General features: G+C 42.8%; 1 protein-coding gene across 4 annotated transcripts in view; it reads left to right on the forward strand.

Annotated features, from left to right (window-relative positions):
• The first annotated feature begins 6,341 nt into the window (after nt 1-6,341).
• The window catches only part of pik3c2b (phosphatidylinositol-4-phosphate 3-kinase, catalytic subunit type 2 beta), a 46,281-nt gene continuing 29,974 nt past the window's right edge, over nt 6,342-22,648 (forward strand). For 2 of the 4 annotated variants that reach the window (XR_015106421.1, XM_086150235.1), the window contains exons 1-3: nt 6,342-6,638; nt 18,746-19,634; nt 21,814-21,914. Coding sequence is in view for 3 of the 4 variants with exons in the window: in XM_086150235.1 (XP_086006361.1) it covers nt 18,819-19,634; nt 21,814-21,914 (917 nt within the window). In the remaining variant the exon portion in view is untranslated. Of the gene's footprint in view, nt 6,639-17,518; nt 17,594-18,742; nt 19,635-21,813; nt 21,915-22,648 lie in introns of those variants that run through there. The other 2 variants (XM_086150236.1, XM_086150237.1) reach the window with 2 other exon arrangements.

Below are 22,648 nucleotides of genomic sequence, written 5' to 3' on the forward strand. Positions count from 1 at the left end.
ACACTCTCCTTTTTGAATGGAATTTTGAACATATGACAACTAGCTCTTACAAAAACCTGACAAGAAAACACAAAAAAAAATTCTCTTAATGATTTTTCACATTTTTTTATGTTTGCTTTGCGTCTAATCCCAGACAGCACAGGAATAAGGCTGTCTGGGATAATTTAATTTTAAATGGGCATGAGAAGCCGACTGACCATTGAATGTATAACTCGACCAAATCTATTTTTATAGAAATATGTTTACAACATACAATCCCTTCTTTTCTTATTCTGATACTGTTGTATTATTTGGTTGTTTGTTCTATCAAAAAATTTTAAGTAAGTTTGAAGTAAGCTCCAGAGGAGCTGGACCCACCACATGGTCCGGCTCCTCTGGGGGGACTCATCCTTCTTCTTCCTCCAAACACGGCGAGTAGAGTATAGACCAAAAAGCTCTATTATCGTCTCATCAGCCCACGTGACGATCTTCCATTCCTCCTCTGGATCATCCAGATGGTCATTGGCAAACTTCAGGCGAGCCTGGACATGTGCTGGCTTGAACAGGGGGAGGATTTTAATCCACGACGGCATGGTGCGTTTAGTTTTCTTTCAGACTGTGGTCCCAGCTCTCCTCAGGTCATTGACCAGCTCCAGCCATGTAGTTCTGGGTTGATCCTTCACATTCCTGATGATCATTGATGCCCCACAAGGCAAGATCTTGCCTGGAGCCCCATAAGGGAGACTGACCATCATTTTAAACTTCTTCCATTTTCTAATTATTATGCCAGTGGTTGTTGCCTTCTCACCAAGCTGCTTGCCTATTGTCCTGTAGCCCATTCCAGCTTTGTGCAGGTCTACAATTATAAACCTGATGTCCTTACACAGCTCTCTGGTCTTGACAATTTTGGAGAAGTTTGTGTGATTGAGTGTGTGGACAGGTGTCTTTTATACAGGTAAGGAGTTCAAACTGGTGCAGTTAATGCAGGTGATGAGTGGAGAACAGGTCTGTGAGAGCCGCAATTCTTACTGGTTGGTAGGTGATCAAATACTTGTGTCATGCAATAAAAAGCAAATTGATTATTGAAAATTTAAATATCCCCTCTAGGGACCTGGAGATGGGTGGGTAAACTGAACTGTTGTTGGATGCATAGCCACAAACAACAGTCACAACCCAGCTCCCCACCGGAAGGCAGAGGGAGGCTACCCTCTCATCACCGGGTTGGACCCCAATGTACAGGTGCTGGGTCGCGGGGCAATCAATATGCCCACACCTGCCCGATGCCTCTCACCGGGGTCAACTCCAGAGTAAAAAACATATGGCTGTCATGTAAATTGATATTAGTTCAGAATTGTGAAATCCATCTGGATGTGATTGTTCCTCCAGGTATGATTACTTGTCCCTGAGTCCAATAGGCACCCAATAGGTGTGATTGACCCCTTTGCCTTTGGCTGCATCTCCTTGGTGAAACTGGTGAAATTGAGACCCACTGGGTTTGATTGGATCCTCAGATTGAGATTAGCCCTTGTTTTCTGATTGGCACCTTTCTTGTTTTAATTGAATCCTCTGGATGTGTTTGCATCCTCAGGATGCAATTGATCCTTTTGTCCAATGGGCTTCCTCTTGGTATGATTGATCCCTCTGTACATGAGTCAGGCTGCTGTAAGCAATTAATTTCTTAGGGGTGTGTTTGGATGTTCTAGGTGTGACTTAATCCTTTCGGATTTGACTAGTTCGAATAGATCCCACTGCATGTGATGAAAGAAGCCTTGTAAAACTATCCATCCATCTTCCCCGGCTTGTCCAGACTCTAGTCGCAGAGGTAGCAGACTGAGCAGTGAGGCCCCGACTTCCCTCTCCCCCGTCACATGGTCCAGCTCCTCTGGGGGGACCCCAAGGTATTCCTCCAGGCCTCCAGGCCAGCCTGGAGAGATAGTCTCTTCAGTGTGTCCTGGGTCTTCCACGTGGTAAATGGGTAAAGACCCGGCCACCAGGTGCTCACTGCCGAGCCCTGTCCCCCGGGCCAGGCTCCAGGGGGAATTGAAATATATATGTATATATATGTATGTATATATATATATATATATATATATATATATATATATATATATATATATATATATATATAGTAGCGGCTTGCGATACTGTTTATAGCAGTGTTTCCCAACCACTGTGCCACGAGAGATCATCAGGTGTTCCATGGAAAAATGGCCACTTTCACCTGATTGATCCAAAATTTTTTTATTAATCAATGGTTTGCACCTTGTGCTGAATGGTGTGTATTTACTCTCATGAAGTCTTCTTTTTATGGCAGACTTGGATACTGATATGCCTACTTCCTGGAGAGAGTTTTTCACTTGAGTGGATGATGTTGTGAAGGGTTTTTTACAATAATTCATAATCATAATTTATCCTTTATCAATTCCCATGGGGAAATTTTCTCTCTGCAATTAACCCATCATGGATGAACTATGAGCAGTAGACTGCAGTCCACCAGTGCCAGGGGAGCAGTCAGGGATTCAGTGTCTCGCTCAACAACACTTCGACACACTAGAAGGAGCAGGGAATCGAACCAGGAAAGACGATTGCTCTACCTGCGATCATCCACCACTGTTGTCTTCGGTGGATATTCAGGCCTTTTTGAGTTTTCAAGCTCAACAGGGCACTCTTTTGTTCTCAGAATGCACCAAACTGTTGATTTGGCCACTCCTAACATTTCTTCTTTTTTTCAGCCTCAGGATGGTCCGTTTCACCTCCATCGAGAGCTCCTTTGACCGCATGTTATGTGTTCACAGCGACAGCTTCCAAATCCAAACGTCACACCTGGAATCAACTCCAGACCTTTTATTTGCTTCATTGTTAACAGGTTGCCGAGGGAAGAACCCATGGAGCCTTGTTATTTTTATTTTCGCAGCCTTCTGAGTCAATTGTCCAATTACTTTTGGTCCCTTGAAAAAGAAGCAGCTCTAACAGCAGCTGCAGACTCTTATAGCTGAGAGTGCACTTTAAGCCAATATTGATTATATAATTGTAATTTGAATGTTTTTTTTACACACAGCTAAAATAACAAAACTTGTGTCACTGTCCAAATATTTCTGGGCCTAACTGTAAATGTTCTTCCACCAGATGGTAACAGGTAGTAAATGAACCTGTGTATCTACCTGCTGCTGCTCAAACAGCAGAGTAATTAGTGACGCTTCAAGAGTGACAGCGGCAGTGACACACGACGGACAAATGTGTTAAAAGAAAAAGTATTCAATCAGGACCCTCTGGTTCTGAAGAACATTCTGACCCAGATGATGGCCCAAGTATGAGTAGTGGTCAGAAGAAAATCAAAAAGGTGAGCTCAAGACAATACAATGAAAGTTACATAGAGTTTCATTTTTACTGGGGAACCAACCAACCGATTCCATAATGCCTGTTGTGCGGAGAAAAGCTGTCCAACAGTGCCGTGATTCCAGGGAAGCTTAAATGCCATCTCCAAACTAAACACCCTTCACTGCAAGTTAAGAACACAGACCATTTTGTTCATCTGTGTAAACAGACTGAGAAACAGGTAGCGTTGTTGAAGAAAACCACCAAGACTAAATCCAAACAGCCACACTCTGTGGCAGAGACATTAATACTACCTGCCTGTAAAATCACTGTAGAAGAAATGCTCGGCCCTGGCGCTGCTAAAGAAATAGCCCAAATCTAGCTCTCAAATAATACCATTTCTAGACGTATTGATTGAAAAGAGTGTTCTGGAAAAAATGCACATCGGTGGGAAATTTGCATTGCAACCCGACGGATCTATGGATAGTAGATATATTAGATTTCATTCTGAAAAGTCAATTGAGACTACGCTTTCATTGTATTTCCTTTTCTAATGTAAAAATGGGTGCTGTGGCTCAAAAAAGATTAGGACATACTGGTTTAGAGGAAAGTTCAGAGTTCTGAGACTTCCTCCTGGCTGTGAATATGTTTTGGGATGAGAGGGAGTGAGGGGGCAGAGGGGGCAGGGTGTGAGGAGAGAGAGCACCAGAGGCGGAGAAGATTTAGTGGAGCTGCTGTTGAATAACTGTTATAATTGTTCTTATAAAGATAAGATTTGTTAACCAGCAAATTGTCATCTTTGGGCACGTCCACTAGGGCATTACAGAAGTAAAACATCGGGGTTTAACCTGCCAAACTCCGCAGGTGCCCCTCAGCCCTGAAACCAGACCAAAGACTGCTTTCTGCAAAGGATTATGGCAGTTTCGAGTCCTCTGTTTCAGCCTGTGCAATGCCGAAGCCACGTTCACTCAACTGAGGGAGAACGTGCTGGCTGACATCCCCCAAAAGGAATGCCTGCTCTACTTGGATGACATACTGGTCCACGGGAGCTCCATCAATACAGCTCTGGGGGCCCTCCAGTGGGCCCCCGAGTGGGGGTTCTACAGTAGATATTGGCGGCTGGTCTGAAACTGCACCCCGACAAGTGCTGCTTCATGAGAAAAGAGCTGGAGTTTCTGGGGCACAGGGTTGGGGGAGTAGACATTAGCACGTTGGAGGAGCAGGTGCAGGCAGTGAAAGACTGGCCGGTCGAGTACAGTTTGAAAAAATCCGCACACCAAAAGTTCTTCAAAAAGAAAGACGATTCATTTTTATAACACAAAGAACTCATTCTTGCATGACATTTGGACCAAACATAGGCTCTTCCTCAGATTCTTATCGGAGCACTTTCGGTATGTGGATTTTTTCAAACTCTGCTCAGTTAACTTTTTTGATCCAGCACCCATCACTAACTGGACAGCGGATGTGCATGTGTTTTCCTTTTCTTTTTAGCTCTTTGAAAACAATGAAACTGGCGGTTTATGTGTGGGTTTTAATGCATTGCTGCGCCCCTGTTCCACGTGCAGCTAAAAGACAGAGATTTTTCCTGGACGCCTGAGTGTGAGCAGGCCTTCAGTTCCTTGAAGAAAACCTTGACAGAGTCACCCATCCTCATTCTCCGGACCCTTATCTGCCATTCATGTTGAACACAGATGCCAGTAAAGATGGGATGGGGGCAGTGTTGAGCCAGCCGGGGGCACAGGGAGAAAAAGTGGTGGCGTATTTCTGCAGAACTTTCAACAAGGCGGAACGGTGTTATTGAGGTGACACGCAGAGAACTCCTTGCCATTGTGAAAGTGATAAGCAACTTCAGAAATATCTGTGGGGAATGGCCTTCACTGTCCGAACTGACCTCTCTGCCCTCCAGTGGTTAAGGTCCTACAAAAAGTCAGAGGGACAGATTGCACGCTGACTGGAAAAACCGGTGCCATATGTCTTCCAAGTTGAGCACAGGGCTGGAAATCGACATGTCAATGCTGATGCCATGTCAGTATCGTGATAAGAGGGAGGCTCGTGAGAAAGAGCTCTGTGCGGGAGAGTAAGAGCCCATGCAGGATGGAGACGGGCCTGTCTGCAGAGAGATACAGGTTGTGGATGCACCTGACAAGAGAGCTCAGCAGGAACACGATGCTGAGCTGAGGGTTGTTTAGAGTCTAAACAATCCTGCAGGGTCACTACACTTTTGCACTGGCCGCTCGGAACTTTCCTCTAAAGTTTAGAGGAAATTTCCGAGTTCTGTGATTTCCTACTGGCTGTGAATGTGTTTTGGGATGAGAGAGGTGGAGAAGATTAAGTGGAGCCACTGTTTCTTAATTGTTATAAATGCCCTAATAAAAATAAGGTTTGTCAATCAGCAAACCGTCATCGTTGTCATCTTGTGTGTGTTTGTATGTGTGTGTATGAATGATATTTTCGATGCCTGGCATGAGATGAGCAGGTCCTCTAGACGTAGAGGGGTTGGGGCGGCGCATCCAGCTTCGGCTGCACCTGTTGTGCATTAATCCTCCGGTGGGCTGAAGCACCGTGAGGCCGGATCACGGCGGCGGGTCGATTTAATTCGGCGGTCGGGCTTTGCTGTCGGCAACGGTGGCCTTGCGGTTTGGGTCTCTCCGCAATTCCAGCGTCGATGACAGCTGTTCTTTCCAGATGTTTCCGGTCCCAGGAGATTTCGGTTATCCGTAATAATGCTTTCAGACTCTAGATATCGCTGTTCCCTTTTTTTCGTCGCTCCACGGACCAATAAAGTCAAATGGAATAATATATCGGAAGTGTATTTGCATTGCTGTTCAGCCAATTTTAATGCAGTCGTACTTGAAACGTGTGCTTAAAAGAGTTAACTTTAGTACGTACATTAATCGAATAGCCATCTAGTAAGACTCTAAAAAGCACCTTGAAGCAAAATGTTCACTTACAGATGTATTTTATTTAGAAATTGGGACCGGAAGCTACGTGTATCTTTCGGGTCCGGCTAGATGCTGCCGCTCCGGCAGCTGCCGAAGAGACGCTGACGCAAAGCGGAGAAGCTCGGCGGTGATCGGTCCTCAGAGCAGCCCGAGCCGCGTCGCACAGCGGACCGCATTGTTCAACGGCTAACAGCTGCGGACATAACGGAACCGGTGACCCTGTGTACCACCTCTATGTGTGGAATATCTCAAATACCGACGACTGGAATCTATCAAGTCACTTGGATACATCGACAAAGGATCGAGAATTGGAGGGGGCCGATGTAATTTTGGTCAAGAAACTAAACCGCTTTAAAATGGCACCCACCACCCACAGCCGGTGACCGTGGACCCAAGAAACAGGTGAGGCTTCACACGGCTAGCTAGCTGGAAAACCGACGACGCCCCGGTTCTGAAAATCTTCTGACGCATGTCTGAGCGGTGCATGAAGTTCGTCTTTTGGACAGCGCTGTTCCATGAGGTGCCCGCCTCCGGAGGGGACGTCGAACCAAACTCCATTCAGAGAATCGACAATCACAGCGGCGTTGCTGTCTGATATTGCCAGTTTCCCGAATGAGCGATACATTTGGCTTTCAAAATAATTTTTGGACTAAACGGCTGAATCCGGCCTAAATGATCTCATATGTAAGGAGTGGTTTGTTGTGATAAATTTGGAGTTGATAATCGTTTGAATGGTTCGTTCCACTCGCCACCGCCCTGCAGTGACGACCGTGCGGATGAAAACCACCGTAGACACAAAGGCCAGCCGCTAATAAAAGTTTTAATATTGCCAGACTGATCGCGTTTTGATCTGGAGCTCGAAGTCAAAAGTAAACCAGGACAACGCAGCCGGCTAGGGCAGAGAGGCACCAAGTCATGCGAGCATGGCCAAGTTAAAGTGGCTGGTCTGTGAATGGAGTTTGGTGGGAATGTCTCCGCCAGCCGGGAGGGGTCGTGTCAGAGGAGCCGCTGGCAGCTGCCTCGGCAGCTGTCAAGAGATGTTTTGGCCTCCGACGTCCCTCCCCGTTACCTCTGCGGTCTCTCTGTATAAGGTTATGATTCCTTGGACTGGAAAAAAAAGTACGAAACGGTCAGTTTTAGCCGAGAGTTTTGCATCAACGAAGAAGCCAGTGCAAAACTGATTCAACTAGATGTTGGAAATCACACACATTTGGTACAGAAGAAAACATCACACATTGCCAATATATTTAATACAAAATCAAATATTTGCATTCTTCAAAATCACATGTTACATTACACAACAGCTCATATGAATCTTCAAAGTAATAATAATGTATTTTATTTGTCAGTAATAACTTTAAAGAGTTTAGTCAGGAGGACAGGGAGATGTAGTGCTGGGTGACTTGTAGAGGTGGCAAGGGCCAGACAAAGGGTGCACAATGACTTGTGCACAAGGCTTTAAGCAGAATGTGCCTCATTTGTATAGGTAAGGTGAACCAGAGAGCTAGATAGGGGAGAGAAGGGCAACAAGTTAAGGAAACGGTGCGGAATATATTCAAAGGTGCCAGCAGTGTGTTCGGAAGATAGATATACCCTACCTGTGGAGGAATGGAAGTGTCTCGGAGCGATAGCTAAAGAGATTTTGACTGGATCATTCAACAGGATCTGTGAGTATGGTATTGCCTGAAAAATGGAAGAGAAATTCAATCCAGAGTTGTGGTTACTGGAAAAGAGAAGTAGGAGCTTGGTTTAGAGTAGAAGTGAGCATTTGTGGGCAGCAGTATTGTTTCATCCAAAAAAAGCGCAGTCAAGTTGCATTATTTGCTTTAAGAACATTGATAGAGAAGGTAAGAGGGAGTTGCATTGTGCCCTTGTAAATGCAGAAGAAGAATATGACAAGGTGCCGAGAGAGGATCTGTGGCACTGGATGAGGAAGTCTAGAGTGGCACAGAAGTATGTTAGAGCGGCATGCAACATGTATGTGCTACTGGTAAAGTGTGCCGAAGGTGCGACAGAGGAGTTCATGGTGGAGGGTGGACTGTCTCAAAGATCAGCTGTGAGCTCTTTATTGTTTGCTATGGTGATGGACAAGCTGACAGATTTGGTTTGACAGGAATCTCCATGTACTATCATTTTTGCAGATGACATTGTTATCTGCAGGGAGAGCAGGTGGAGGAAAATTAAAAGGGGGGGATGTGGCCTGGAAAGGAGAGGACTGAAAGTTAGCTGCAGCAAGACAGAATACATGTGTGAATTTCTATTTATATTATTTTTTTATTATTTTCTTATTTAAACAGGTCAGTCATTTGAGAACAGTTTATCATTAACAATGGCAACATGGCCAAGATGCACCACAATGGCAAATAATAACAAGGGAGATTGTATAAAAACAGTAAGAGCGATACAAATACAGTGAATTACAGTTAGGACAATGATATGTAGTTAATACAATAATAAATGAAACAAGAGGTTAAAAGCAAGAGAATTGGTGTTGTACAGATGGTTTAATGCAATTTATGAAGGAAGAGAGTGGCTTGAAGGAGCTTAGTTAAATTGTGTGTTGTGAGTGTTTCCAGTCAAATAGCAGCTGAGAACTGAAAGGAGGAACGACCAAATGTAGAACTGGCTTTGGAGATGCCGAGTTTGAGTAGTGAACAAAGCATAGGCTGCGGCTTGGGGTGTGGAGATAGAGAAAACACTGGAGGTATGGAGCATTTGCCCTAGTGAGTGTATTATGTATAAGAAGGTATGAGTGAAGGGATTGGAGGGACCCAACTGGATCAGTGAGGCTGGATCAGTTAGTCCATGGAGCAGCGGTAGGGAACCTATGGCTCTTCCGGTGACGCCGTATGGCTATCAGATAGCCAACTAGTTTATCTGCGTCAACCCTCATAACGGAAAAGTTGGCGAAAAGAAAAAAAAGACGATGATTACCGTGCACTCCGGGCTGCGTGGACAGAGGAATTTGCATTTGGATCTGTGCTATGGCTTTTATGGCTCTCCCAGTCGAAAAGGTTCCCGACCCCTCCTATAGAAAGTATGGATAACAAAAGTGGAGGATTTTAAGTACTTTGGGTCAACAGTTCAGAGCAAATGGGGAGTGAGGAAAAAGAGATGAGGAAATGTGTTAAAAAGGTAAGAAATGGATGGAGAAAAGGGTCAGTGCATCAGCCATAATGAAAGGAAAGGTTTCAAGAGAGCCACAGTGTTGTATCCTTTAGAGACAATGGCACTGAATGAAAGACAGGAGGCAGAGCTGGAGGTAGTTGAGATAAAGATGTTGAGAGTGTTTACTGACATTTGTTGAGATCAGTCGGATGACTGCACCGGCTGCCATAAGATCCTGGACATTTTTCCTGTATTTTTTTCAATTTAATGAGCATTTTATATTCATTTTTTGATCATATTGACCAATAGGAGAAACCAATGGAAACTAATTGTGGATTTTATGACATAATCTGTGTCACTTGTAGTTATTTCTTTCAAAGTTCTGGTAATTTCACATGTGACTTTCTGGAAAGTCCTGCCTGTTTTATACCTGTGCCTTCTTAGGCACTGAAACTTGAGTCCCGATGTTTGTTTGGGAAATATTGCTGACTTTTTATTGCTTAGAGTCATATAACTGAAGCCTATTTGCCAAGGTAACAAAGTATGGGAGCAATGGGTGAAACAGCAAGATGTTCAGGAGGTACCAATTAGGTTGTCTTCAGGCTGTCAGTTTGAGTAATCATTTTTGAACTGTACCAGTTGCTGTCTCTTAAACCCTATGTATTCATTCATGGGTGTGCATTTGTATGTGCTCACACCCACTCTCCGAGGAAGTTTGGTCTGAGAAATAGCTTCAATATGAACAGGAAGTTCATATCTGTTCTGTCACAACTTGTAAGTATTTCATATCTAAAATACTCAATAAACAGAGTAACAGCTAAAGAAAATAGCAGCTTACAAAATTCACCAATTCAAGTGAGAGAATGTATTCTATATTATTTTTACATGTGTTCTCTAAGTAGTTGGGATAGATGTCCTTAAGTTGTGATGCCTTATGAATTATTTGAGTATAAAAAAGTGAAATTACTTTAGCTACATACCCCTATGCTTCAATAACCTGGTATTTAGTTGCTTTTGAATATCCTTCAACTTTGCTAGATCTGTATGAAATTAAAAAAAAATAAATAAATGCTGGCAAATTGCTGAACCTTTGCATGAAATCTACATGCCATTGTCAAGAATTTGTGGTGGAAAATTTAACAATAATCTGCATTTGACCCATTTGTGATCGGTCAAGTACCAGAATTAGGAAGAAAACATTGTTTTAAAATGCTTTGATTAACACACCATATAATATGATGGTTTGACTGGTGGTGAGAGTTGAAACAATAATAATTACATGTAGTTGTGCAAATCAGTGTTATTTCACCATTAACCATATTTTCTTTGGTCATAGTGATTAATTAGCTTCACTGATAAATAATCAAAGAGCGTTCTCCAATATAGAAATAATAACAGCATAAAATCAAATTTTTCAAATGGTTGGTTTTACCTAGACCAGAGGGTGTGTTCTGCTGCTGCTGCTGTGAGTGTGTGTGTGTCACATGGTCAGACCTTCCCCCTAGGAGTCACAAAAGGGGGGATGGTATGACCGTCAATGTCTGAACCCCACCCTCAGCACTCCCCCACAACCATTCACACACACACACACACACACACACACACACACACACACACACACACACACACACACACACACACACATACACACACACACAAACATATATATGTGCATGAATACACATACACACAAAAACCTTCTTGTAATCATTATGGTGTGTGGCCATTGACTTTGATTCAGCCTCTCAACATTTACCTGGGCACTCAATCCTCTGACCACCATTTCTGGCCTTTGATCTGCCCTTGATTGAAACAAAAGCTCATTCCCTATCCTTATACAACAATTTAAGGTCCTGAATCCCCTGTAAAGCAAGACCCCAGACCTTAGAAGTTGAATAAGCTTGTTTATTGACACCCAGAGATCTGTACAGAGTTGTTTAAAAAAATCTTGAAATTTCCTCAGAGAACAATCCATCCACCCATCCATCCATCCATATATCCATCTTCTCCTGCTTATCTGGAATTGGTTCGGGGGGGCAGCAGCCTGAGCAGTGAGACCCAGACCTCCCTCTCCCTCACTACAAGGTCTAGCTCCTCTTGGGGGAACTCCTCGGTGTTCCCAGGCCAGCCTGGAGACATAGTCTCTCCAGCGTGTCCTGGGCCTTCCCCATGGTCTCCTCCAGATGGTCATGCCCAGAATACCTCCCCCAGGAGGCATCCAGGAGGCATCCTGACCAGATGCCTGAGCCACCTCATCTGGCTCCTCTCTATGCGGAGGAGCAGAGGCTCTACAGTACTCCGAGCTCCTCCTGCAGGACAGAACTTCTCACTTTATCTCTGAGGGAGAGTCTGGCCACCCTGCGGAGGAAACTAATTTCGGCCGCTTGTATCTGGGATCTCGTTCTTTTGGTCACTACCCACAGCTTGTGACCATAGGTGAGGGTGGGAACGTGGATCGACCGGTAAACTGAGAGTTTTGCCGTTTGCCGTTTGCCGCCAGAGTCCACATCACTGCAGACGTCGCACCGATCCCCACTCCATCGATCTCCTAGGATCACTGGGACACGCAACCCCTCCACCATGGTAAGGTGGCAGCTCACGGAGGGGTCAAAGAGAATAAAAATTATGAAATGATCTAGAAGAGTGGTCACCAAGCTCCCTTAAAGAAAGAAAATGCTACTTTATAAAGAAGAAGTTACTGAAATAAATTATAGATAATGTTAATGAATAACCAAGAAAGTATCATGCAAATCTTGTCTTCATCCCCCTTATCTCTCTCTCATGCTGCCATATTACCACATACTATGTCAATACCCTGGATGATATTGGCAGGGATTCAAGCCACTCCCTGTCCGTTCATACATGGACATTGCTGTATCAGGGAAATTTGCAACAGGTGAACTTTGATAAAACACACTCTTCAACTCATAGTTTTATGACGGAAAGCCAGACGTGCTGAACATACATTTAAACATCCTCATATCAATTTTCTTCCAATCTCATAGTACTTGCTTAGCAGTTTTAGCTATTCTGTGTCAATTCTTGAATTTACTATTATCAGCTTTGGGGGCTAACCTCCTGATCACCTTTTTATCCTCAACAATTTTTCTGTATAATTGACAAGTTAATTAAACTGATTTAACGTTAGCATTTAAATCAGTCAGAAATAAGATGAAAATGAGCAAGAAATTCCTTTTAAAATTCACAGAAATTTCATTCAATTTATTGAGAATATTGTAAAAACCAGCCAGAAAATGCCTTAGAACTTAACCAAAAAAGTTGCAAAACTCAATATTGAGAATTCCTCTACTCCTTTTTGGCTTTTCCCCTCAGGGGTAACTACAGCGAATCAGACTTCTCCATCTAATCCTATTTTCTCTATCCTTCTCTCTCACATCATCTGCCTTCATATCCTCCCTCACTATGTCCATAAATCTTTTCTTTTCTCTTCCTCTTGACCTCCTGCCTGACAGCTCCAATTTCAGCATCTGTCTACTATTCCACTATCTCCTCTGTGCATGACTGAAACATCTCAGGCTGGCTTCTCTGACCTTCTCTACAAAACATCTAACATTCCAACCTGCTTGAGCTTGTCTCTTCACATCTTTTCCAAACACTCCGCTGCTCTGGACTGTTGACCCCAAGTACCTGAAATCCTCCAACTTCTTGATCTCCACTCCCTGTAGCCCCACTGTTCTACCCAGGTTCCTCTCATTCACACACAGTCTTGTTGCAATTAACCTTCATTCCTCTCCTCTGCGCTCACTACAAATAACAATATCATGTGCAAACATCATTGTCCATGGAGATTCCTGTCTAACCTCATCTATCAGCCTCTCCATCACCACTGCAATCAAGAAGGGGCTCAGAGCTGATCCCTGATGGAGCCCCACCTCCACCTTGAACATTTCTGTTTCCCCCACAGCACACTGCACCACTGTCTCACAGCTAGCATACATGTCCTGCACCTGTCTAACATACCTCTCTGCTACTCTAGACTTCCTCTTACACTACCAGACATCCTTTCTTGGCACCCTGTGATATACTTTTTCCAGGTCTGCAAATTGCAATACAGCTCCCTCTGGCCTTCTCTGTACTTCTCTATTTGCAGTCTCAATGCAAATACTGCATCTGTTGTACTCTTTTTAGGCATGACGCCATACTGCTGTTCACAAATGCTGACCTCTGCTCTAAGTCTAGCATCTTCTTACTCTCCAAGATCCTGTTGAATAATCTTGCCAGAAAATCTCTACCACTGACTCTCCTTCCATACCTCCACAGGTATCTCCATCAGGACCAACTGCTTTTCCACTCTTCATCATCTTCAATGCCTTCCTCTCTTCCCTTTTACTAATCTCTGCTACTTTGTGGTCTACAATAGTCACCTCCTCTATCCTTGCCTCTCTTTCATTTTCCTCATTCATCAGCTCTTCAAAGTACTCTTTCCATCTTCCTATCACTCTTCTAGCATCTGTCAATACATTGTCTTCTCTATCCCTAATCACCCCAACCTGTTGTACATCCTTTCCATCTCTATCTATCTTTCGCCAACTTGTATAGAACATTCTCCCCCTCCTTACTATCCAACCAAGCATACGAGTCATCGTACGCCCCTTGTTTTCCCTTTGCTACCTCTATCATTATCTTATGCTGCACATCCCTGTACTCCTGTCTTGTCTCTTCAGTCCCCTCAGTGTCCCACTTCTTTGCTAACCGCTTTCCCTGTATATACTCCTGCATTTCCTCATTCCACCACCGAGTCTCCTATCCACTTTCATTCCCTCAACTTTGTCCTCTGCGCTGCCTTTGTCCTCTCGATCTTCCTTGTCACCAGAGTCATCTTACGCACCACCATCCTATGCTGTCTGGCAACACTCTCACCTACAACTACTTTGCAGTCACTGATCTCTTTCAGGTTACCTCGTCTATACAAGATGTAGTCTAGCTGTGTGCTCCTACCTCTGCTCTTATAAGTTACCCTATGTTCCTGTCTTTTCTGGAAAAAGTGTTCACAACAGCCATGTCCATCTTTTTTCCAAAGTCTACCACCATCTGTCTTATCCTGTATACCAAATCTGCCCATCACTTCTTTATCCCCTCTATTGCCTGCACCAACATGTGGATTGAAGAATGCACCAATTACCACTCTCTCATCTCTGGGGATACTGTATTCTGCATTATTTCATCTAACTCATTCCAGAACTTTTCTTTCTCCTCTAACTCATATCCCACCTGCGGGGCGTAGCCACTAACAACATTGAGCATCACACCTTCAATTCCCAGTGTCAGACTCATAAGTCTATCTGACATTCTTTTCACCTCCAGATCATTCCTAACAAACTCCCCCTTCCAGATAACATCTACTCCATTTCTCTTCTTGTCAGCACAATGTTAGTACAACTTAAAGCCCGCTCCTAAGCTTCTAGCCTTACTACCCTTCCACCTGGTCTCCAGGACACACAGTATATCCACCTTCCTTCTCTGCATCATCTTGACCAACTCTCTTATCTTTTCCTGTCATAGTCCCAATATTCAAAGTCCTTTCTCTCAGTGCCAGACTCTTGCCTTTCCTCGTCTGTCTTTGCATCTTAACACGCCGTCCTCCTCCTTCTTCAGCCTACAGTAGCCCAATTTCCGCTGGTACCCTGTAGGTCACATATGTCAAAGTCAAGGCCCGTGGGCTGAATCCGGCCCGTGAACAAATTATCTCTGGCCCCTGGGATGAAATTTAATTATTAGTAGAACTGGCCCGCAGGCTGCAGCAGCCTGCTGGTGTTTTGAACGCACCAATACTACATTCCCCACAATGCAACGGTACCGTGTGAACTCACTGCAGCGCAGCTAGCGGACTTTAGTTTCATTTTTCGTCAGAAGTCAGAGCAGATGTCAAATTTCAGCTGCCTCCTCCACAAAAATGGCTAAACGAAAGGTGGACGCTGACAACAGGGGATTTCAAGGCAGATGGGAGGCCGAGTACATGTTCACGGAGGTGAAAGGCAAACCTGTGTGTCATTAATGTGGAGAAAGTTTGGCTGCAGATGCGGATAGAAAACTTGAGCCACTTTCCCAACTGCCAGACCATGAAAGAGAAGCGCTCTACCGCTGCGTTCCCGAGTGCAGTTTGCAGATATAATCAACATACTTGCAGCCGACGTCCGACGCTGATTTGCTGACTTTGAAGGCCAAAAAAGCAGGTTTACACTGCTCGGCAATCCTTTTGCAATTGACGTGGAAAGCGCACCATCAAACCAACAAATGGAGTTGATTGAGCTCCAGTGCAATGACACACGAAAGGGAAAATATGAGAGAGAGGGTGCTACTGAGTTTGAACGTTTCATCCTCGACGTAATGCCCCAGCTGCGCATCCAAGCTGCTCAGACACTCTATATTTTGGAGCACATACCTGTGTAAACAACTGTTCTCTTTGATGAATCTAAACCTAAACCTAAATGAACGTATTTTTAGTTTTTAATTCAGTTAAATTCTTACATTTGTTTCTACAGGACGTGTGATTTTTCTTTAAAGAAAATATTGTTTTGTCTGTGTGCCATAGATCTTTGTATTTTAATTTATGTTATTTTATTTATTTATATTTATTTTTCAGTTAATGGATTTATTTTTCATTGAATGGACTAATTGCAGATAGGAGCCATCAGAAAGAATACAACTGATTTTATTTATTTATTTATTTTCTCATTTACTATTTGAAAGCAGTGATTGATATGATCATAGAGCAGCATGATATTGCATTTTCAGTTTATATTGCATGCAATTTCATTTATGTATTTAGGTCTTGGTTCAATAAGCTATGTTCAGTCAGTTCAATATGTTTTAATAAACACTGAATTGGTGCAGCCCTCAGCTTGTAACAAATTTGTTTTTTTGGCCCTCCGTGTATTTGACTTTGACACCCCTGCTGAAGGTCATCAGTACCAATGGCAATCGTTGTTAACCTGGGCCTCAACTGATCCCGAATCAGATTATTAGGTTTTGATTTGCATGTTTGGTTTTGGCAAAAGTTTTCCACAAGATGCCCTTCCTGATGCAACTCTCTAATGGAAACATTGGCCCATGCTGCCCTGAGGCTGCATTAAAACTGAATATTGAGAATAATCTTATAAAAATCTATAAAAACCAGAAAGACTATATTTAACATTTGCATTTAAATTAGCGAGTAATTTGGAACTTAATATTTCAACTCCATAGTTATTTAAATGACAGTCTTAAAGGTCAGATTTATTTTTACATAGAAACTATTCTACAGTGTGTAGGTGGTCCTGCTGACAATGGGGGAGGAGATGATGACATTATTGCTCCCCATGCAAACACACACACACACACTGAAACACCATAATACACACGAGGAACCAGCTGTGACCCACTTTAATACCCGGTAGCAGCTGGAGCTCAAAGACACCATTACACACCGCCATCATAAGCACACAATTATTCTCAACCTATTGATCTTTCAGGCACCCCCTCCACAATGTCCTATTGTTCATCTGGGAGAGTCATTTTCAGCTGATTTCCTGTTTATTTTCAGGTTGATTATTTGGGGTTGGGGCTTTGAATTTATTTTTTATATTTCAAATTTTCAAATTTTTGAGGTATTTTGTGGTAATAATCAAGATTGTTTCTCCTTACTGTCAGCTAATTTTAAACAATATTTAGATCCTTTATAGTTTATTTTTTCGGTAATGTTTTCTGGATAGCCAGCTGAATTGGAAACACTTATATAGATAATTCCTTTTCAGTTTTCAGTAGTGAATTACCACGTAACTCCTCGCTGTGTTTAAGAAACATTTCCAAGGCAATGTTCAGGAAAATTGTTATTCCAATTTCATGTCATTTGCAGACTTTTGTGCTAAACAAATCCTGCGCGTGTATCAAAAAAGTTGATTATAAAATTGCCATTTTCCTCATCTTAATGCCAGGCAGTAGTAGATCAATAATTCCTGTTCAGACTGAGGAAAGAAAGCTTTTGGCAGGGTCTTTATATTAGTGAATTAGATTTTAGCTTCAGCTCACTTTGCTTCAAAATACTCTTTCTGAACAACTCGATCTCTGCTGTCCCTCTGACAATCTGAGGAGTCCCTCCTGGCCTCACCTTGGCTGATTCATTTCCTCCCTGTTTTTTTTCTTCCTTCCCTCAGATTGTTCTCAGTGTTTCCTTCCTGCTGCTCTGTGCGCAGGGCTACGGGTGTGTTTCTCGGATAGTGTTTTTCTTCACTACTGAGGGGAAAAAGCATGTAGGTTCAGAGTGAGTCTGAAAACTACACACCTGAAACACTCCTTCACCATTCTTTCCTCTTCCAGACATAAAAACAGCAAAAATACCTGCGGGGATTGAAGAATGTTTGAATGATTGCCTTGTTAGACCTGATCAATATCCAAAGCTCAGTTTCAGATTAAATAAGGTACAGTAAATGGTCCGGTAATGTCCACGATGGCAGTCATGTGACCAGGAGAGAAACCTGTTTTAGGCAGACAAGTCTTTGCTGTGATGGGTCTGCTTCACCATCCCACAAATATAACTGTTTAAATTGTCTGATGACATAAGAACCATCCTGATAAATATTTTAACTGTCAGAGATTGGGTAAGCTTGTTGTATTGATTTTCAAGGCAGGACAGTGATATCATTCTGATGTTGATATTTAGGTGAACAAGTTTGTTTGTCAACTGTTTGATCTAGATCCTGACCACAGCTGACAGTGATATTATGTTGCTTTAAGTCATTATCTAACCAAAATGCAATGTCTTTCTACTGTAAAGTCCACATAATAAGAATTGTTAATATTTCATTTATTTGGATTTTTTTGTTCTTGTTCCTTCTTATTGTATTGTCCCCATTATGGCATAAAAACGTCAACTAGATACAAATATATGTTTGTTTGTTTTTTCGTGTTAAACCGATGTTTGGTGCAGGCAGTTTCATGCGTTGACCTTAACTCTTTAAGTTGTAGATCCTGAAAGCATAAGGGTAAACAAAAGACAAAGCAACCTTTTTTATTAACTCTCACCCTTTTTCTCAAAGAAGGTTTTACTGAAAAAAAACTTTGTAAAACTTGGTTAAAAGTTTTTAAGAGGCTAAATGGCGAAATAAAGACATTTCGGTTCCAAAGATGAGATGAGATGAGATGAGAACAACTTTATTTATCCCGAAGGAAATTGTTGTGCCAGAGTTTCAAGCAAAAACATAACCGTAATAGATAATAGTAGGAAAGAGGGAGAATAAGAAATACAATGAAATATAAATTGTCAAAGGTCAGGTGAATGACAAGCTGGGAGGGCCCACCTTGTCATTCTCCTACCCCTCTCAAAATACCCAGAAATATTGTGAAAAACAGCATTGAAATTGTAAAAAGTTAAGAAGTAACAGGTATTTGTTTTGCTTCAGCAGCTCCATGAATCATCGCTGGTTCTGCTAATCCAGCTGACCCTCCCCTCCAACTGTTCTGTGCTGGAGAGGCACTATGTCGGCAACTCAGACCCAGAAGGAGAGCAGTGAGGCGGGATGGGGCTGTTTAGAGGCCCTGGGTCTCAGCCAAAAGGAGCTGGTTCTTGCCGAAGCCTTGCAGATGGAGTACGATGCCCTCTCCAGGCTCAGACAGGACAAGACCACCACAACCCAGACCTGCTCCAAGACACCAGCTCCCTCCATAGAACACCCCTGTCCCACCCCCAGCAGGAATGTCCCGACACCTGCAGTAGGCAGCCTGCGGAGGGGCCTCTCCGGGTCAGACTCTTCCCTTAACCAGCCTGGAGGGTCCCAGTCTCCTCTCTCCAGCCCAGCCAGGGTGTCTGCTCCCCAGGGAGGCCCTCCTGGAGACCCCCTCTATATCCTGGATGGTCCAGAGCTCAGCAAGCTCAGGGATTCAAGCCTCAGGGACTCTAGTGGATGTGGCTCAGGCCTTCTCCCAAAGGTCGTCCCCTCTCTTCCAGACGATGCTCCCCCTGCCATCCCACCAAGGAACCCCATTCCACCAACATCGGGTCATGAGACCCCCTTCCTGCTCCCACGGCCCTCCATGGCTCCTCGTGATGTTAACCTTTTCACACCTGATATTGATCAGCCTAAAGTGACGGTTGAGCTGAACTACGACAATGTGAACGACTCATTGTCCCGTCTCAACGGGGGCCGCCAGGGGCCTCGAGCCCGGAAGGCGAATGGGGACCAATCTGGGAAGCCTGTGGCTCGGAGTAAGACCCTGCCCCCTCAAGTCCCACCAAGGACATATGTTCCTGTCGCCAAGAGTAACAAGAACCAGCGACGGGTATCAGCAGACCCAGTAAGAACTCTTTTTGATCACCTTGTTGTCTTTCTAATTTAATTTTTGAACTATTTTCAGGAAGAACAACAAAAAGACTATAGTGGATTAGAAATTACAGAAACTAAGCAAAAAAATAACACAATATAAAAATGATTGTATAATATCATTTTTGTCAAATATACTGGTAAACATTACTGCAAGGCACCTCTGCTGAATGTTCCTTCTTTCAAATTGAGAAAACATATTCAAAAGGCAATTTCCTGTGCTTAATTTTAGTTGATATTATGTCAAGTCCATGCAGAATAAAGCAATTAAAACATGATTCAGGCAATTTTTTTATTTTTGAAAATAATGCTTGATGTTATATCATAATGTTTTAGACATTTTCATAGATGGCTAATTGCAAAGATACATACACTTATACAAATAATTACATTAACTTATCAATCACAATATTTTGTGAAAAATGAAGTTCCAAAATCAAATAAATGATTACCCTGTCAAACTTATAAGTATGTCACCCAGAAGAAGCATAAAAAAAACAAAAATGCGGGGCATGTTCAGGATTAATTCTGACCCCTGTTGCTGGATAATCAGGTTCATTTATGTCAGACAATCATAATGTTCATGTATCATATGCCAAAATAATCCTGCAGAAAGAAGGGTTTCCAGACATAATCCGAATGTCACGATAAGACACTGATGAAATATAAACCTCCATTTCAAGTCATGCCCTGTTTGGAAACATTATGTCACCTTTGCAGTTAAATACTGTTTCATACAGCACAGAATGAGTAGTAATCTAATTCCAACACACTTGAATGATAGCTTCAGTTAGAGTCAGAGGTATCAAAAAAAGGGGGATGCATGGGTGAGTAACCTCACTTATCCACCTGGCAGCAGCATTTTATTTTTTTTATGAAAAGGTGAAAACATGAAAAGCTCAGACAAATGACACAAGTATTGTCAAACGGGTTTGGTCTTGCGCATCAGGCCCTCTTCTCAATTATTTCTGAGGGAAAAAAAACTTGAAATTTACCCAATTCCCATTTTCCCTTCTTAAACGATTGAAACAATATAGAAAAAAGGTCATATATAAATGCAACGTAGGATTTATTTTCACTGCAGCAGGACATCTCAATATGTATACATAAAATGTAGCTGAGGGAAGATTGTGAAGTGTCCATGGCAACGTCTCCCTAACTCGAACCTATGAATGAACATTGGCAGGGTGACAGTCTTTTGGGGGTAGGGTGTTTTTAACAGCAGTTAGTCCTGTCTACTCAATCTGTTGAATTTTGTTCAGGTCCTGGGGCAAGTCTCAGTGCTCATTGAAACATAAGTCGATTAGATAGATAGATAGATAGATAGATAGATAGATAGATAGATAGATAGATAGATAGATAGATAGATAGATAGATGATAGATAGATAGATAGATAGATAGATAGATAGATAGATAGATAGATACGTACATATGTACATATGTACATATATACATACATACTTTGTACTTCCAGCTTTTTTTTATTTTTCATTGCCAAACTCTTGTAGGACTACCATGTTCCTACCAGGTGCTAGTGAAAAAAAATCAACATATATTTCCCTAATGAGATGATCATACTTTTAAGTTTCCGACTTTTTCTATCTCTTTTGGCCATTCGTTTCCCAGGGAGCCCAATTGCTGAGGTTTCAGCAGTTTGTAAAATAAATAATTGTGTGTCAATTTAGCCCTCTCTGGTGTTTAACATTTCCAAAAATCCCATATTGTACCATATTGTATTGTTTTGTAACATGTGGTCTTACAGGTGATAACTTTTTATTGCCATATTGGTACTGAACCGTTTTGATATTCAGTTTGGGGCAATATAAATTTGTCTTTTTTTGAGTCTTTTTCTGTCTCACTCTCTCTGTGTCTCCATGTCTTCTTCTTTCTCTGTCCCTCTTTTCTCTCTTTCCTCATACACACAAAACCAATCTCCATTTTCTGTAACTATCTCAAACCTTCTCCATCTTTCTCTTACTCTCTTTCTTGGGCTGTATGAGATTTTGGCTGTAATAAACAAAGACTTACATGATAAAAAAACCACAGCAGAAATAACTGAGCGGTAGCCATTCAGAGCAGGAAGTGTCGCAAAGGAGAGCCACAGCTCAGGTCAAAGCTCTTCTCTGAGTGATGGTCATTCTTTGATTCACAGGTATCCCTGGGGTCCAGGATGAACGGCTTTGGATATGAACTCTTCCAGGTGTGTGAGGAGAGGGATGAGGAGGTGGCAGCTTTCTGTCACATGCTGGACGTGTGAGTCTCTCTCTCTCACACACACACACACACACTCACACACATGCATGTGTGCACATGTGCAGTCAGTTTTACTATCTTTTACTGTCAGGCTCATATATTCTTGAGATGATCTTAAATTGAGCAAAGTAAGATTTATGACAATTAGATTCTAGTTAGAATTCTTTTTTGCTAATTTGATTGAAAAAGTGTTCTTAGCACTTTGCTCCAAGATCTCAAGGTCAAGAAGAAAGAGCCAGAAAACATTTGCAATTAATTTCCAGTAAATCCATCCATCCATCCATCCATAGTCTACCATTTGTCTGGGATTGGGTCGCGGGGGCAGCAGCTGAAAAAGAGGGCCCAGACTTCCCCCTTCACTTGGTCCAGCTCTTCCGGGGGGATCTTGTGGCGTTCCCAGGTCAACCTAGAGACATAGTCCCTTAAGCATGTCCTGGGTTGTCCCCGGGGCCTCCTCCAAGTTGGACATGCCCGGGACCCCCCACAGGGGTGGCGTCCAGGAGGCATCTGAACCAGATGTCTGAGTCACCTCATCTGACTCTTCTCCATGTGACTCACCAGCGACTGCACTCTGAGTCCCTCCCAGATGGCCATGCTCCTCACCCTATCTCTAAGGGAGAGCCCAGACACCCTGAAAAGGAAGCAAAATTCAGCCACTTGGATCTGTGACCTTTTTCTTTTTGTCACGACCCACCGCTCGTGACCATAAATGAAGGTAGGAATGCAGTACAGTA

Source organism: Fistularia commersonii, chromosome 7, assembly GCF_037954325.1.
Source record: "Fistularia commersonii isolate RoL2024-O1a breed Wild chromosome 7, RoL_Fcom_v1.0, whole genome shotgun sequence".
In the NCBI taxonomy this organism is placed as follows: Eukaryota; Metazoa; Chordata; class Actinopteri; order Syngnathiformes; family Fistulariidae; genus Fistularia; species Fistularia commersonii.